Source organism: Euprymna scolopes, chromosome 34, assembly GCF_053919585.1.
Source record: "Euprymna scolopes isolate OS-2025 chromosome 34, ASM5391958v1, whole genome shotgun sequence".
NCBI classification, from domain to species: Eukaryota; Metazoa; Mollusca; class Cephalopoda; order Sepiida; family Sepiolidae; genus Euprymna; species Euprymna scolopes.
In genome coordinates this window covers 54,061,816-54,081,138 of record NC_136515.1, presented here as the reverse complement: position 1 = coordinate 54,081,138, position 19,323 = coordinate 54,061,816, and the positions used below count along the sequence as shown (strand labels likewise).

At 39.1% G+C, this 19,323-nt stretch overlaps 1 protein-coding gene across 1 annotated transcript in view; it reads right to left on the bottom strand.

Moving 5' to 3' along the window:
• The window catches only part of LOC145259203 (phospholipid-transporting ATPase VD-like), a 297,081-nt gene that overhangs the window by 91,132 nt on the left and 186,626 nt on the right, over positions 1-19,323 (bottom strand). Inside the window, exon 7 of the mRNA XM_080117034.1 lies at positions 18,131-18,380. Coding sequence (XP_079973160.1) covers positions 18,131-18,380 — 250 coding nt within the window. The remainder of the gene's footprint in view (positions 1-18,130; positions 18,381-19,323) is intronic.

Genomic DNA, 19,323 nt, shown 5'->3' with positions numbered 1-19,323 from the left:
TTCCTCTCTTCTTTTATAAGGGGGATAACTCCACTTATGCCAAGTCTGAGAGAAAGGGCGATAACTCCTTTCTGGCCTCTACATGCCCCTCCCCCTCGTGACCACAAAAGCAAGTTGTTGTGGTCATCCTTTATGTGGAGAAATACCCGTGCGACTTCCCCCGCATTTGCGGCGACAAACCCCTTGGGGCTCTCGTCCTCCGACTTGACGGTTCCCTTAACGGAGGAGGACTGTATTTTTGGGTATCTCCTCCCGTGGTATCTTCCACTTCCATTTCTTCCTCATGTTCGCTTGGGGATTCCGTGTCGGCGTGTTGTTCCACCTCCATTGCCTCCTCCGGAGGTTGTTCCTGTGGGGTCTCCATATTTATAGGTGGGTTCGGGATTTCTTGTCTGATGTTATGAGGGCCATCCACTACCGGGTGTATTCTACGGAGAAACCGACGGTTGCGCAATGTCACTCGATTGCTTCCATCGACCCGGACTTGGTACTGTCGGTAACCCTGGGTCTCCACGATTCTCCCTGTCTTTGTCCATCGACGTGGGTGGTTCCCGTCCTGGTTCTGGATCTGGACGTAATCTCCTACCTGGAGTTCCCGGAGTGGGCGACTATGTTGGTTGTAATACTGCTCGTTCCTCATATGTCTTTTGGCCATTGCTACTTCCCTTAGTTTGCCTATTTCTGTCCACTGTTTTCGAACCTGGTATTTGTCCCGCAGGACAGGAAGGTGGTCTTTAATGACCCGACCATACAGCATCATGGCCGGGGACATGTCCAGATCCTGGACAGGCGTGTTCCTATGGGTCAGTAGTGCTCGGGCTGCCCGATCATGGCACAGGCGTCCATAACTGTCCGTATTGTCCGCCAGTATACGTCTCGCGGTTTTGACGGCTAACTCTGCGCGGCCATTGCCTTGGGCATAATGCGCTGATGAGGTACGTTTTCGTATGCCCCAATTCCTCAAAAAGGAGTCGTATTCCTGGGATTCAAATGGTGGTCCACCATCCGACGAAATCTCTTCCGGTACGCCGTAGGTACAGAACCAAGTCCTCAAGGTATCGCACACCGTCTTGGCTCTTCCCGACGTCATTAGGGCCACTTCAACCCATCCCGTATACCTGTCTGCGTATACCATAAAGTGTCTACCCTGCATCTGGACGAAGTCAACCACCACTTGTTGAAATGGAAATTCCGGGTCTGCTGGGGACATCAAGGGTTCCCTGGGCTGAGACGGTGCGATTTCATTGCACGTGCGGCACTGGGCTCTTGTTTGCCTGATGTTAGCATCCAACCCTGGCCAGAATAGTCGTTGTCTCGCATTCGCCAGCATTCCGTTCACACCCTGATGAGCGGAATGAAGAGATTCCAATACCTCTGCGCGGAGTTGTCGAGGTATTAGGATTTTGTTCCCCTTGATGATCACTCCTTCCAGGCAATATAATTCCTCACGCATAGGCCAGAAGACTCGAACTACGGTTGGGATATTGTTACGTGACTGGGGGAAGCCATTTTGAATCAGCTCTTTCAAAGTCCTACATTCTTCGTCCGTGGCTGCCGCAGCCACAATCCTTCCCCATGTGATGGCTCTTAACGTAGTATCATTCTCGTACATCGATGTTAGGGCGGCTTTGACTGCGGTGTCAATGGATTGGTCCTGGTCTCTTGGTGGGGTGCCCGCCGGGTACCGAGATGCACAGTCAGGGGCCAAGTTGAGTTTCCCCGGTCGATGTTTTATCTTGAATTTATACATGAGTGACTTTTCCTTGAAGTTTAACAGGCGTGGGTTTTTTATGTTCTCCAGGGCTCGGTCCGAAAATATCTTTACAAGCGGTAAGTGATCCACTGTAATCACCAAGTCTGGGCATCCGAGTATGAACATGCGGCATGATTCCAACCCATAGATCAGAGCCAAGGCTTCACCTTCCACTGGTGCATATCGTGATTCCGCGTCGTTGGTAAAACGGGATCCCGCCAGGATGAGTTTCCAATGGCCATCCCCACAACTCATGTTTAATTCCCCCTCACATCTGCAATGCTTTTGAAACAGAAAATACGATATCCCTGTTTTGCTGTAGTCTGTCGCGAGTCCTGTTGCTCTGTTCATTTCGAACGTTTGGATGCCTTTTTCAATTCTTTCCACTATTATTTTTTTCGACTCTTGGAATACCTGTTCCAGTGTCTCATCCCAATAAAATTTCCTGTCCTTTGTTTTCAGCAACTCTCGGAATGGGGCCATAACTTCGGCTTGTGAGAATGCATAGGAGACTTGGTTTACGAGTCCGAACCAGGACCTAACCCCAGTAATATTTGTCGGGGTGGGGAAGCTCAGGATGGCTTCAGTCATTCTTCTTGTGGGTTTGACCCCGTTCGCTGTTACTTGAAACCCTGCGAACTCCACTTCCATGTCAGCAAAGTGAAACTTGTCTGGGTTAAACACAATCCCTCTATCGGCGCAGTGGTTTATATATTCAATTGTGTGCCAGAATGAGGATTCCATTGAGTTGTCCCACAGGAGACTGTCATCTATACACCGAGTTTTTCGAGCCATGTCCATGGTGATATCGTCAAACCGACGGGTGTAGCCATCTCCTGATCCATGGAATCCTTGAGGGGCTCGACAGTACCTGTATCGACCCCATTCAGTGATGAACGTGGTGGCGTTTCGTGCAGCTGGAGACAGCGGTAAACTGTGGTAACCGTTCCACGCATCGAGTACAGTCTTCCTGGTATGTGCAGGTATTACCGAGACCTGATTGAATGGGGACGAAGTGTGGTGCGTCTCCCTCATGGTCGCCTCGTTCAACTTTTGTAAGTCCACCGTCCGCCTTGGGGATCCATCCTTTTTTGGTGTGACCACCATTCTCGAGCACCAAGTAGTTGGTGTGCCTACCGGTACGGGTTCGATTATCCCCAGTGCCACGTCACGGTCTATATCTTGTTTCACCTTTTCCTTCCAATGATGGGGGACAGGTATTGGTGTGTGGATTGCCGTCGGTGTCGCATCTGGGAGGAATTTTATTTCTAAGGGTTTACCCTTCATTACTTGGAGTGGTTGGTGTGGACAGGTATTGAATGCGCTAGCCTTGAAATGTTCCTTTAGCCATTGCTCCAATTTTTCTCTGTTAATGTCGGTTGGCTCCAATGGGATTGCTGCTGGTTTCTTCGGAGCCGGTGTTCTGCGCGGACACCCGCAAGGGGCCGTCTCTTCTGTTTCCGCTGAGCTGCTTTGCGATAATGATGTAGGAAAATTGGATGGCAATAATTTCAGCTCCTTAAGTGCCGTCTGTGATAAGTAGAGCCCGGATGTGTTGTCAGACACATACACTGCCTGTCGTGTTTCTCTTGATCCCACCTTAATATGTAAAAACAGGACCCCCTTGATGTGTAACTGGCTATTTGTTATACCCCTTATCCGATGGGTAGTTGGAACCAAGTACCCATTTGGGTACCCGAGGAGTCCTTGAATCTCGGGGCCAACAGAGCAAGTTTGGGCTCCTGTGTCCGCGAAGGCTTGGATGGCGTGGGTGCTCACTTTCATCGGCTTCTTTGGCACCCTTCCAAAGGTCGCATGGCACTTGTTCATTACAGTTACCTCTGCTGTAACTGAGGGGGGCGGTTCTGGGGCGCCCACCTGGAACTGTTTCCCATTCCACTCAAGGTGAGGAATGTTCGCCGGTTGTCTCTCATTGTGTCTGTGAGTAGGGGTTTTATCCGTGGTGCAAAACATGAATGACTCCCCGCTTTTTATAGCCTCCGTTTTGGATCTATTAATTTTCCGACACACCTTTTTAATGTGCCCTACTATTCCACAAAAGTGGCACTTGAGTCCCACTGCTGGGCAATCTTTCCGGTTCATCGATCCACCTCGGTGTGATGTTTTTCCGCAACCGTTGCAAGGTTTGGTGTCCCGTGGGTTCGACAGGGCCTTTGCCTCATGCATTTGTTGTACTTGATTCGACTTTTGTACCCCAGATATCGTGAGAGGTTGTGTGGTATCGGAAAAGTGTGGAGTTGCTTCGTCTGTTGCCTCCAGGCAAACCAACCGTGAAAACTTTAGATCCAAAGTAGGAAGTGTAGCTGCCTCTGCCAGTACCCTTCTCTGGTGTTCGATATTTCTTAACCCTGCCATCATTTGCCCGGCAACCATATCGTCTGAGTAATTAACCTGCTGCCGGCAAGTGGGTTCGTTCGGACACTGAATACTAAATTCACAAAATTTCGCCTGGCCCCGTAACCTCGATAAAAAATGGGTCACTGACTCACCCTCATTTTGCTTCATGGAGTGAAACGTTTGCCGGTGGACTTCCTTGTGTAAGCCTCGAACGGCCACGAGTCGTATTTGGCAAAGTAGGAACTCTTCTGCCGCATTGTTGAGTCGTTCTGGTCCAATGAGCTCAAAAAGTAACCTGTTCGTTTCCGGTGTGCATGCTTCTCGCAGTTCGTTTCGAATTACAGCTGGATTTTCGAGTCTGCACATCTCCTTGTACCGTGACCAGGTGTCTAAAAAGAGTGCCCATTCGCTATCTGTTGAGTCCAGACCTATAGAAGGTCGCTGCATTCTTTTTGTTTGCGACGTGTTCGCTCGTCCATGTAAAATGTCCTTCCGTAATTCGATGTTTTCTTTTTGTAACTCGACGAGTTGACGTAATAAGAGAACGTTTTCTTGTTCCATAGTGTAACGATATTTAGTCCAATGCTGCGATATAAGTATTTCACGTTTTAAAGTGACAATATGTTCGTAGCGCCATGTACAGTTTGCGTTAAGCAAGCTGGTTTCCCAATCCGACAGCGTGTCGCCGTCGATGAGTGTAAACACATAATGGCGATTCCTCTCTTCTTTTATAAGGGGGATAACTCCACTTATGCCAAGTCTGAGAGAAAGGGCGATAACTCCTTTCTGGCCTCTACACCGTTAAACTTGATATAATGATAGAGAAAATACTAAGGTGCATGACATGAAAAGAAATTGAAACCTTAAGCAGATTTCAATCATTTCAGTGAAAAGGAACTTAAGAGTACCTTGCAATTATATCCAGCGAACCAAGTGCAAGAAAGTGTAATGCTGTAGTTACATGCTAACACAGATTCGATACTGTGTACGAAAGTCTTGCAAATGAACAAAAGAAGGAAAGAAATTTGACTCGATTCTTTTTTTAGTTGAAATAAAAGACGTTTATTCATGGTACTTTCTAAACTACGCCTGCATCTTAGTTTTACAAGTGTCTTTGTTCGCCATGTGGTTAACAAAACTCTACCATGGCGAACATATGCTTTTTCTCTTTCCACGCTGATACGTCTGCTCAAGTCCAGTTGCCACCATGTGGATTTTTTTTTTTTCAAAATCTATCTCGCAGGCAGTCCTTTGCCTTGTCATCACCCACGTGGTTCCAAATCACTCTCCATTTTTCTCTTTCTCCTCTTCCTTTGCTGTGCCGTCAACTCATGCCACGGCTTGGTCATTTGTATATGTGAGCTGTCACTACTACTTCATATGTCTCCGTGACTTCATTATACAAGATCCAAACAATTGCATTTGAATGCACGGTTAGCATCCTAAAAAAAAAATTTTTCTCAGTTGAGATATTTGTAATAGTGGGTGGATATCTGTCATCCAGTAGGACGTACCATTCCCAGCAAAAAACACAAAGAGAAAATAAAATAGAAAAACAAAAAAGTGAAAATAGCGAAGAGGGGTCCGTCCTAAAAGGAGATTGGTTGGTTGTTTTTGTTTTAAGGCATATCAACCCTTTTCAGGTTATTTAATGCCGAATCCAGTGATTTTGAAGAAAAAATTTTTAATAGAGTATATTTGTCTTTTTTTTTAAGTTGGTTTCTATTTAACCCATAGTTGGGACCCTAACAGGTACTACTAGTCCGGGTCAGAGTGAACCTGGGATCAATGGCAATTAAAAGGTGGCTCCACACACCCCAAAGCCCGCAAGCTGGAGCCTCACCATCGGATATAGTTTAAGGTCATATCCAGGACCCCTAAAAGGAGAGAAAGGTTAAAAGCAGAAGTCAGAAATCATGTGACTTCCATCCAGAAGTGCAATTCACTATCAGACCCTGGACATTGATGCGGTAGTTTCCCATAAGGCAGGGACGATCTGCACAGTTGGTTCAAAGTGGAACTGTCTAAATATGTAAATGATATTTCTCCAATTCATTTCTTTTAAATCTTCCCCCCTCTCTCTCTCTTTCGCTCTCAGACACATGCATTTCAGTTTTCTGTCTTTGTTCTGTTTAAATAAAACTTTTAAAAATAAATATTTCAGTTTTCTGCCTTTGTTCTGTTTAAATAAAACTTTTAAAAATATTTAAGTTTTCTGTCTTTGTTCTGTTTAAATAAAACATTTAAAAATAAATATTTAAGTTTTCTGTCTTTGTTCTGTTTAAATAAAACTTTTAAAAATAAATATTTCAGTTTTCTGTCTTTCTTCTATTTAAATAATTTAAAAAAAAAAAATATTTTAGTTTTCTGTCTTTGTTCTGTTTAAATAAAACTTTTAAAAATAAATATTTCAGTTTTCTGTCTTTGTTCTGTTTAAATAAAACTTTTAAAAATAAATATTTCAGTTTTCTGTCTTTGTTCTGTTTAAATAAAACTTTTAAAAATAAATATTTCAGTTTTCTGTCTTTGTGCTGTTTAAATAAAACTTTTAAAAATAAATATTTCAGTTTTCTGCCTTTGTTCTGTTTAAATAAAACTTTTAAAAATAAATATTTCTGTTTTCTGTCTTTGTTCTGTTGAAATAAAACTTTTAAAAATAAATATTTAAGTTTTCTGTCTTTGTTCTGTTTAAATAAAACATTTAAAAATAAATATTTCAGTTTTCTGTCTTTGTTCTGTTTAAATAAAACTTTTAAAAATATTTCAGTTTTCTGTCTTTGTTCTGTTTAAATCATTTTTTAAAAAAATAAATATTTCAGTTTTCTGTCTTTGTTCTGTTTAAATAAAACTTTTAAAAATAAATATTTCAGTTTTCTGTCTTTCTTCTGTTTAAATAAAACTTTTAAAAATAAATATTTCAGTTTTCTGTCTTTGTTCTGTTTAAATAAAACTTTTAAAAATAAATATTTCAGTTTTCTGTCTTTGTTCTGTTTAAATAAAACTTTTAAAAATAAATATTTCAGTTTTCTGTCTTTGTTCTGTTTAAATAAAACTTTTAAAAATAAATATTTCAGTTTTCTGTCTTTGTTCTGTTTAAATAAAACATTTAAAAATAAATATTTCAGTTTTCTGTCTTTGTTCTGTTTAAATAAAACTTTTAAAAATAAATATTTCAGTTTTCTGTCTTTGTTCTGTTTAAATAAAACATTTAAAAATAAATATTTCAGTTTTCTGTCTTTGTTCTGTTTAAATAAAAATTTTAAAAATATTTCAGTTTTCTGTCTTTGTTCTGTTTAAATAAAAAATTTTAAAAATATTTCAGCTTTCTGTTTTTGTTCTGTTTAAATAAAAATTTTAAAAATATTTCAGTTTTCTGTCTTTGTTCTGTTTAAATAAAACTTTTAAAAATAAATATTTCAGTTTTCTGTCTTTGTTCTGTTTAAATAATTTTTTAAAAAAATAAATATTTCAGTTTTCTGTCTTTGTTCTGTTTAAATAAAACTTTTAAAAATAAATATTTTAGTTTTCTGTCTTTGTTCGGTTTAAATAAAACTTTTAAAAATAAATATTTAAGTTTTCTGTCTTTGTTCTGTTTAAATAAAACTTTTAAAAATATTTCAGTTTTCTGTCTTTGTTCTGTTTAAATAAACTTTTTAAAAATAAATATGTCAGTTTTCTGTCTTTGTTCTGTTTAAATAAAACTTTTAAAAATAAATATTTCAGTTTTCTGTCTTTCTTCTATTTAAATAATTTTTTAAAAAAATAAATATTTCAGTTTTCTGTCTTTGTTCTGTTTAAATAAAACTTTTAAAAATAAATATTTCAGTTTTCTATCTTTGTTCTGTTTAAATAAAACATTTAAAAATAAATATTTCAGTTTTCTGTCTTTGTTCTGTTTAAATAAAACTTTAAAAAATAAAACCAGTCTCCATAATGTTTTCTATCAACAACCGAGTTTACCAGTGCGACCCTCGAAGATAACCTGGTAGAGACAATACAATAGTGTAAATGTTTACATAAACGTTTTAATGTGGAAAAAGTTCAACTTGGAAGTTAAAGTCTAATAACCTAAGGAGAGTAGAAAGTTGATCTTGTATTACTCTCTACTTGTTACTCTTGCTTTCCTTATTTTGTCATTTAGTCTTCATATTGTTAAATAGTGAATGGGATGGGGTGAGGTAGGACGCCCTAAAAAGAGCGGGGACTCTAAAAGTGGAAGTCAGAAAAGTCATGTGATTTCTGACAGAGAGAGAGAGTGGTTCTTTCTCTTGACCTGCTGACAAACGATCTGATGTGAAACATTATTTTCACAGCAGGGACGGTGGCATATAAGTAACCATATAAGTAACCATATAAGTACCTATTTACTATGCCTCCCCACGGGACAGAGTTAGACACCAGGGTCGTTTTTTAACGTGGAGAAAAGGTACAAAAATAAAAATTGTCTCAGTCGTGAAGGATTTCTCCTCCACCGAAAGAGAACAAGAAATAGAAGTGCAGCATCTGAAGAACAGATACTACACTTTGTGCCAAACCATATAAGTAGCTGAAAGTCAGCATAATATATTTTATACTAGCCTGGGTGCCCGGCGTTGCCCGGGTGCTTGTAGGTGTAAAAAAAAAAAAAAAAAAAAATGGTAGTAGGCAGGCAGGCTCGAACCCGTGACGCGAAGGCGGAAAAGAAAGTGAAAGAAAACCTGGCATCTTAACTGCTACGCCATGACGCGACGGGAAGTGTTAAGTGTTCAAATTAAACATAGTCAATCAAAAAGATGATTCGCAGAAATGGCGTTGCTTTTTAAACCTTCCACGAAGATCGTTTTTAATGGGGGGGGGGGAAGCAGCAGCTAGGCAATGGACAAAGTTATCGTATAGGGAGGCCTATTTTGGAGGGGGGGTGCTGTGAAAGAGTGAGAGCTTCTAAGTATCCGAATGTTCTAAGGGACGTTTGCTGAAAAAGGTTGGGAAACCCCTGCTTTAGTGGGATCCCCTTGATTTTCAACAAGTTGCGAATCTGTTTCTAAATTGTAAGTGACAAAATGATTTTTTTTGGGGGGAGGGGGGGTCATCTTTAAAAGAATATTTTGTATCGAAGTGACTTAATAAAGATTTGTCTATACCAATAAATGAGAAAGGTTTTGTTTCATATTTAAAAGTTACGCATTACATAACGAGGGCCCTTTGTCTGAGTGGAAAAGTTTATATAAAAGCCAAGTACGTCCAAGAATGGAGTACTGCTGCCACATCTGGGCAGGAGCTGCTAAAAACAGCCTATCCTGACTTGACAGTGCAAAAAATAGGCTTCGTGGCTTAGTGGGGGAATGCCCTTTTCTCTTCCCTGAAACCTCTCTACCACAAAAGAGACGTTGCAAGCCTGTCTTTGTTTTATCATTACTTCTATGGCAAGTGCTCGTCTGAGCTCCAATCTCTGGTCCCCCCCCCCATCAATCTTTCATGATAAACACCCGTCTAGCTAAAACTACTTTCAAAAAATTTCCCACTCTTTATCTGTACCAAAGCCAAAACGTAGATTCCATGAACAAAGCTTCTTTCTTAGAAGTGCACGCCTGTGGAACTCTATTCTGTTTGCCTGTTTCCCACCTGACTACAACTTGGATGTCTTCAAGTCCAACATGAACAAATTCCTGATGAGCCGCCTCCTTAAGTAAGACACTTTATCAAATCTCCAATACTAACGATTACTATGATACTGTCCCATTGATTACTGTACACGCAATAACCCTTATCCCCGAGTGGCTTCCGGGCCTTGATAAGTGGTGACTACCCTGTAAAAAAAAAAAAAAAAGGTGACACCTAATGTAACAGAGTGCGTATGAGTTCATGTAAAGATATCAAGCAAGAGCCGAAGGATGGATGGCTAGCAAAGGTATTAGCAGCAGCAGCAATTTTGAGCGCGTATGCAAATTGGCAAGTGTGCATGAGCTTGCATCAGACAAAAAAGAAAAAAAGGAAGAAAAAAAATGCACCAAATGGTGAGTAGCAGAAAGAAAATGCAACCGAGTGAGATGGACGTGTGGCAGCGAGAGACTTTCAAGCACGTGTCAAGACGGCGACGTTTTGTTAATCTCATGGCAGACGAAATGAACAGTTAGAAAAAAAACAAGAAGCGGGCATTGTTTGGAAAGAAATGAAATAGTAATAAATGCCTTTTGCTAAACCAGAAAGAAAAACCCGTATCGGATTTATTTATTTTTGTTTGGTTGTTCCCTTTCGACGGTACCAGATGCTGTGTGAGTGTCCAGGAGAGGTTTGAACTGTAGCAAACACGGTCCAGGCCATGTTACACTAAGAGTGAGAGGTGATTCCTGAACAAAAGTCGGCATGTTACATATTAGAGAACTTACGTCAATAGCGATTAAGGTCTTTACAAACACCAAAATGTCCATTCAAAATGCGCGTAGTGTTTATACCCCACCTTGTATCTATTGTAACTGATTAATATTTCTATTTTGCTGAATCATGCCAACAACGAGTGCAAACAGTTTTAAAATATAAATAATTGATGTTTGTGCATGCGTGCAATTATCACAATGAATCAATATAACATTCACTTGTTAGGTAGCTATCCCTTTTTTTTTATACATACAAGTTATGAGTTCTAAACCTATTAGACTTCTTTTAGTGTAGCAAGGCTACCCGGCGTTGCCCATTTATTATTTCTGTAAATGAGGTCATGTTTTCAGTCAAACCTGTTGGTTTGGGTTGTTCAGACGACTGTTATCATCTTGAGTGCCATTTTCACAACGTTTCGACCGATGTAACCTCCGGCCTTCTTTGGGTGTCTCTTGTTGAACTAAGGGATCTGTTTTTTTTTTTTTTTTGTCAAACTCTGGAATCTGCACAGAATTTCGAATGTTGCTTATTATTTAATCACTAGAAGTTACATGTTCACGTTCTGTCAGCCATGACCAACTAGAAGTCTTAAGTAATTCGCAATTGTATTCCGAGTATCGCCGCACTGAGGACTGAACTTACAGCAGGATCTTACCTAGTACTTTATCCGTAACGCCATGTATCCTTGCAGACAATTCTAGTATGAATTATGGGAGACTTAAACATATTTTTATGTTATTTCTTTTAGACGTACATGCTTACGACTACACACATGTATATAATTGCAGTAGAAACATTTATGCACATATGTAGCCAATAATGTTTCTATAAATAAACATACTTTTATATATATACTAGCGGGGGTTACGCGGCATTGGCAGGATGTTTTTGGGTGTGTTTGGTCGGGCGGTGGTGGTGGTGGGGGGTTAATGAAAACCTAAGAATAAGCGAAGTAAAAAAAAACAACAACAGAAAAACGAACGTTAAAAAATCTGAAAACACATGAAAAATGGCTTAAATAACCCTGCTTCAACATTAAAATTTAAAAAATCGAAAAAAAAAAAAAGAAGACGTCTCACGCCACGATTCGAACCCAAAACGTTTAGATAATGTGGCCGCGCTCTAAGACGACGTCGCCGAAATTGTGTCGCTTTTTCAAATATTTAAAATAAATCAGGTTACGACGTCGTATGACGCATGTGTAGAAGCGAAGTCATCATGAGAGGACGGTTTTTTCTGACCCCCCCCCTGTAGAAAACTACTGGTTTCAGGGTGAGGGAATTAACGTTTTTGGCCAATTTTTCGATCTTTGTCGGACGAAGGTTGGAAGTTTAAAATTATACCGATCTGGCGACAATCCGTGATCCATGTGGAAAGTTTTTGCGAGACTTACAAACACACATACATACATACAAACAAACACACATACATACACACATTTTCGCTTTTATATTTATAGACTAGTGGGGTACCTGACATTGCCTGGTTGTATGGAGGTTTAGTAAGGAATCCCGGGAGTGGAGGGGATTAAAAGGTGGTTTAAAAAAACTGCTATAGTATAGGGGTTCCCTGGCATTACCTGGGTCGAGTAAAAACCCTCGGGAGGGGGGGGGGAAACAACAGTAGGCAGTTTGGGTGGAGAGAGAAAAAAAAGTGGTTGTAGGCAGCCAGGCTTCAACCCGTAACATGAAGGAGGAAAAGAAAAAAAAATGTAACGTCTTTGCTGATGTCTTCACAGTTTGACTGGAAGTTTGAAACATTGAAATTACGAAAAGTCAATCCAACCGATACGATGACTTGCAAAAATGGCGACGCAAAAAACTGACCCCTCCTTGTAGAAAACTGCCCAGTTTAGGGTGAAGGAATTAATGTTTTTGGCTAATTCTTCAATATTTATCGTCCGAAAGGTCGAGCTTTAAAATGATACTGATCTCGTATGGATCCGTCGCATCTGTCAAAAGTTTTTGCGAGACACACATTTTGCTTTTTATATCTTATACTAGCATGGGTACCTGGCGTTGCCCGGGTGGTATAGTAAGGCTATTGAGCAACCCCACCCCTTAAACAACTTTTCCTCAATCAGTGTTGCAGCAAGAACCCGTGTGAATGCAAAAAAAAAAAAAAAAATTAGCCACAGTAGGCAGGCAGGCAGGCAGGCAGGCTCGAACCTGTAATGTGAAAGAGGAAACGAATGTGAAAAACGCTAACGTGTTAGTTGTCTTGCCCACGGCGACTTATGATATCATGAGCCTTCAAATTCAAAATAATGTCTTTTAAACGTATGTTAAGATCGCTAGGCGTATGATGACATGCAAAAAATGTTGACGCAAAAACTGACCCCATCTCGCAAGAAACGGTTCAGTTGACCATCACAGAATTAATCTTTTTGACCGATTTTTAGATATTTGTCCTCCGAGAGATCGATCTTTCTAACGATACCGATTTTGTCACAGTCCGATCCATCTGTCAAATGTTTTGGGAGACATACAAACACATGCAGACACATTTTGCCTTTTATATATTAGAAGATTATATATATATTAGTTAGTTATCATTCCAAAACCAGAAGATGTACTTAATTCAGATTCATAATATTTTATTCATATTATTCTTACACGCGTTTCATTGAATAATGGAAACTTATCAAACAACTCAGAGACAAATGTTGAAAAAGATTTGACGAAAAAAATGTTGATAAAATAAAACAAAGATATTTAAAATTCACAAAAGCATACCCCCACCACAAAACCATTTACTGCAGTGTCTATAGGCACCTTTCCAAAGAAAAACATATATATATATATATATATATAAATTTGTATTCCTGTCTGTCTGTTTGTATTTCGTTTCTATGTTCGTCAACAATTTGATCCATATATACAAAAGATCTATTACTTTCCTATTTCATTTATTTCTATATATAGTATGATTCTTGCAAAATATACGATAAAGGGATAACCTCATTTGCATATTACATTAAGGAAAATCGATTTTACTAAATAGCTGTATGTTGGTTACCGTTTGTAGTGAGAGAATTGCTTGAAGTGTTCTATTTAAGATTGTTATTTAAAGTCGATTTATATTGATAATATATTTTATTTAATTTATTTTGAATTATTATTACTGACATCAGTTTTTTTAGAAACCGATTTCGAGTTATTTCCCCTGGGCGCCACTTTTTGTCTTCTATTATATAAATCTCAAATGATGGCTTGTTTGTGTGTTTGTGCATGTGTGTTCGTGTGTCCGCGAAAAACTTTTGTCAGCCGCATCGGCTGCATTAAAACTGGTTAGAAAAAAAGATTCTTGCAGGGGGAGGGGGTCACTTTTACGCATGCATGCGTAACGAACTGAAAGCATGTTTCAAAACGTTATTTTGCAGAGTCATGACGTCATAAGTCGTGGTAGTTCAGTGGGCAAAAGCGTTCGCCCAAAACAGTTTTCCTTCTTTCCCTCTTTTGCATTTCAGGTTCAAGCCTACCTACCGTGGCTATTTTTTTTTCTTTTTTTTTGTGGTCGCATGAGCATTTGCTGCAATTTTGATTGAAAGAAAAGTTGTTTTGATTCATTTATTTTTTTTAGGGGGTGTCCAGCGCACAGGCTGCCAAAATATCTGGTGGGGAAGTTGTCCATTTTTTTGTGGGGGTTGCTCAATATCCTTAGTATATCAGCTGTGTCCAAACCGAACTTCATGTCCACCTGGGCAACGCTAGTCTATTATATAAAAAGCAAAATGTGCGTGTGTGTTTGTATGTCTGTCAAAAAATTTCAATACACATGATGAATACTAACAAAATTGGTATTGTTTGAAAGCTCCAATCTCTCGTCCCCCCCCTCGCCAATCTTTCACGAGAAACACCCGTCTGACTGAAACTACTGTCAATAATTTTCCCCACTCTTTATCTGTGCCTAAATCCAAACGTAGATTCCATGAGCAGAGCTTCTTTCTCAGAAGTGCACGACTGTGGAACTTTCTTCCGTTCGCCTGTTCCCCACCTGACTACAACTTGGATGTCTTCAAATCCAACATAAACAAATTCCTGACAACCCCCCCCCCCTTAAGTAAGACACTATCAAATCTCCAATGCTAATGATTACTACAATACTATCTCATTGATTACTGTACACGCAATAACCCTTATCCCTGAGTGGCCTCCAGGCCTTGATAAGTGGTGACCCCCATGTAAAAAAAAAAAAGAAAAAAAAAGGCCAGTCTCTCGGGCAGCAAATATCCAAAAATTGGCCAAAAAGATTAATTCTTTGACTGTCAAGTGAGCCGTTTTTTCACAGAAGGGGTAATTTTTTTGCGTCGACATTTTTGCAAAGTCATCATATGCCTTGCAATGACTAAGTTCATTTTGAATGTCAGCAATGTTGTATGTCGCAGTGGGCATGGGATCTAAACGGTTGGCTTTTTTTTCACCTTCTTTTTTCTTCGTGTTACAGATTCGATCCTGTCTGCCTGCCTACTACTTTTCTTTTTTCCACACTTCTCTCCACCCGGGCTGCCTACTGCATCTAATTTTTTTTTTTTTCAATATCCTTACTACACCATCTCTCCACACCCGGGCAACACTGGGTACCCCCGCTAATCTATTATATAAATCTCAAACGTCGATTTGTGTGTGTCTGCTAAAAACTTTCGTCAGCCGCATTGGACCGGGTCGAAACCAGTACCATCTGAAAGAACGATCCCTTGGGCACATAATATCTGAAAATTAGAAAAAAAAAAGATTGATTCTGTAGTGGTCAACTGGATTATTTTTTGCAAGGAGGGGGGGGGGGTCACTTTTCGTGACGCCATTTTTGCCAGTCACGTATGCATTTATGTTTATAAACGTTATTTGTTCAGGGTCATGACGTCATAAGTCGTCGTGGTCCGGTGGGCAAAAGCGTTTGCCACTTATCGTTTTCCTTCTTTGCCGTTTCAGGTCTCAACCTGCCTATCGCAGCTACTTTTTTTTTTTTGTTATTGCTATTTTGATTGTAACAAAAGTTGTTTTGATTCATATTTTTTGGCGGGGGGAAGGGGGTTCCAGGTTGTCACCTACTTCTTTCGTTCTTTTCTGGAGGTTGCTCAATATCCTTAGTATATATAGCAGTTCTGTCCAAACTGAATTTCATGTTCACCTGGGCATTCATGCTAGTATATATATATATAATTATTTTAGTCATCGACATACAGTCCTGTTTCATTGTTTCACAACTCATCAGTGCCGCTAGACTAACACCTATCCCAAGCCGAGGATCAAACCTAGAACCGTCGTGATGACAGTCGGCAGTTCTACCCCCTGACTACGGTGTGTTTTGTGTGATTGTTCTTCTCTTTTTAAATAAACCATTTTTAAGAGGTTAATATTGTTTACATGAATCATTGTCTTGTGTGTGTGTATATATATATATATATATATATATATATATATATATATATATAAGCAACGATGAGCCTGGCTAGTACCAGATGGGTGACCATTTGGAACTTCCAGGTGCTATATGTGCTCTCTGCTTATCTCGGCATTGTTTTCTAGTCATTCTGGACTTCTCCTTGCCACTGGACTCTAGCAGTGCCGATTCAGGAGAGGTGTGGTTGGAGATTGTGCAACCCTTGCTACACAATTACATGCACAGCTGCCCCTACAGAAGGTATCCTTTGTCTTTCGATACTGAACGGAGGCATCAATATATATATATATATATGTGTGTGTGTGTGTGTGTGTAATTTAACTACTTGAAGCAGTAATTACACATGATTAAATAAAGTTCCCATTTAGATAGCTCAGTAGTGCAATACTAGAGTTATAAATATTCTTCTTTAATAGAGTATGACACACAATTATTTACTAATTTTCAAAAAGTAAATCTTTTATTAGTCACAGCATTACATACAATTGTTTCAGCTCCAGGTGTTGGCATATAAGACGAAACGTTGCATCCCTTTGCCTGTTCTACAAGTATTTTAATGGTGAATGCTCTGACGAACTGCAGACACTTGTGCCCCCACGACGTAGACACCCTCAACAAACCCGACAGGCAGCTAAATCCCACCCCCACACAGTAGAGATCCCTAGATGTAGAAGATCTTTCTACTCCAGTAGTTTCTTCCCCAGAACCGCTAGACTCTGGAATTCCATTCCAGGTCCCTGCTTCCCCAACTGTACTGACATGCAGAAGTTTAAGTGTAACGGGAACCGACATCTTGCTGCCCAAATCCCAACATAGTGCCCCAGTAGCTGCTGCTCCTGATAGTAGGCTTCTACACCACAGTGGCAATGTGCCTTGTTTGGGGTGAAAATGTAATTAAATATATATATATATATATATATATATATATATATATATATATATATATATATATATATAACTGTTCATCAAATTATAATTTGCACAACTTCATCAATGCATAATAAAAAAACAATATTTTTTTGGAAATGTTTTTTTTTTTTATATTGGATTCGAGTGGGTTTATGCACGCATGGTTAAGTTAAAAACCTAACACTGGTTTGTCACTATGTGTGTTTGTTTATTTACATGGCTTAACCAATGGTCATCAAATTTGCTCAAAATATCGATAATGGCTTGACTTCCGGGATATCTAGGTCAAACGTCACAGAAAAGGTGCAAGCTACACTTTTGGCCAAAAATAATAGTTCAGCCTCTATCCTATCACCGCAATGTTGCATCCCTGTGTCTGTTTTAAAAATACTTTAATAGAATGTGCTCTAATGAAATCATAGCAATTGTGCACCTTGAAATACTTACTTCCGACTAAACCGAGAGGCAGCAAAATTCCTCCTCTTCACTGTTGAGGTCCTTAGATGACGGCAAACCTTCTACTCAAATAGTTTACTCCCACAGACTACAAGACTTTGGAATCCCCTTCCTGTTTCCTGATTACTTGACGGTGCTAACATGCAAAAGTTTAATTGTAATATGAAAAAAAAACATTTCGTTGCTCAACTCCCCACAACAATCTAAATAGTAGCCCTTTGCCTCCAAGTGGCAATATGCCTTGTCTGGGGTAAAAATGACTATAATTATATATATATATATATATATATATATATATATATATATATATATATATATATATATAGTCATCAACATACAGTACTGTTTACCTGTTTCACAGCTCATCAGTGCGGCTAGTCAGGCAACTACCTCAAGCCAGGATTGAAATCCGACCGTTTGTATTAGTACACTGGAAAAAAACCATGGCATAATGGATAAAATACTTGGTAAAAATCAGTTGTAAATATTAAACTCTTCTGGGGGTTAAAGGTTTAATCCTTAGTGCAGAGGCCATTCAAAATACAACTGCAAATTAATTGGTACTATTGCCCAGTCATGGTTGACGGAACGAGAGCATGTTACTCCTGTGGATTAAAATTGAATTGGAAATTCAGTGTAGATTCCAGAGTTTGACAAAAAGATTGTCCGAGTTTGATCTGATACACCTGAAGAAGGTCGAAAGTTGCATTGATTGAAACATTAAAAAAACACTCAAGACGAAAACACTAGTCCGAAGAATCCAGATAATATGAATAATCAACCCTCATCTAAAAAAAATCAGATATATAAAGGAGGGTGAAGGATGCTAGTCCTAATTCTTGACCAGTTTTCAAAATAGTGGAGTGCGTAGACCTGTTAAAAAGTAATCCGACTTACCATGTACATGAGGATAATCAATGCCACCTATAGAACAGCACATGAAAACCATTTTATTTTCCGTTAATGTTCCCGTTTTGTCGGAGAATAAGAAATCCACCTGACCAAGGTCTTCTGCAATGTTTAGCGCGCGACATTCAAATGGCTTTTCAGTTGCTTCATGATACATCTGCAAATCTTGGTTGATGAAGTAAACATGACCCAATTTTACTATTTCTACAGAAACGTAAAGTGGCAAAGGTATCACAGCCTGAAATATAAAACGGAAGAAAATAAAACATTATATATATATATATATATATATATATATATATATATATATATATATATATATATATATATATATATATACAGACAGTCGGGTTTCAATCCTGGCTTGAGGTGGTTGCCTGTCTAGCCGCACTGATGAGCTGTGAAACAGCGAAACAGTACTGTATGTGGATGACTATATATATATATCTATAAAAGTGAACATGTCTGTCTGTCTGTCTGTGTACATTTCCCTACGCAATAACTCTGTCAATTTTTAGTCTATAGACTCGAAATTTGAAATACAGGGTACTGAGATTTGGGAAAATCGATGTGACGGGTGTCAGCCAGAAATTTGGCTGTTAAGGGGTCAAATTTCAACGATTTGACCTTTAAGAACTCTACCAAACTCCTCCGACAATTTTGGGTCTAGACACTTGAAATTTTAGATATAGGCTCCTTGAACCTGGATCTAACTTAATAAAGTGATTTGAGCCCGAAACTATAAATTTTAAGGGGTCATAATAAGGGTCAAATTAAAAAAAAATTGACTTTTTTTTTGTTTTGCTAAGCGGACACCGCAAAACACCCGGGCAAAGCCGGGCTGAAATGCTAGTATATATATATATATATATATATATATATATATATATATATAGAGAGAGAGAGAGAGAGAGAGAGAGAGAGAGAGAGAGAGAGAACGAGACACACACACAGACAGGAGTAAAAAAAATATATATATATGTATATATATATATATATATATATATATTTGGTAAAACTGGTAATTAGTAAAAACCTGAAGAGAGTGCTCAATACTATTGCAGAGTAAATATGTGTTTTATTTTTTTACTAGCGGGGGGTACCCGGCGTTGCCCGGGTGTTTGGAGGTGTGTTTGGTTTTGGGTAAATCAAAACTCCGGGTTGGGGGGGGGTAAAATAAA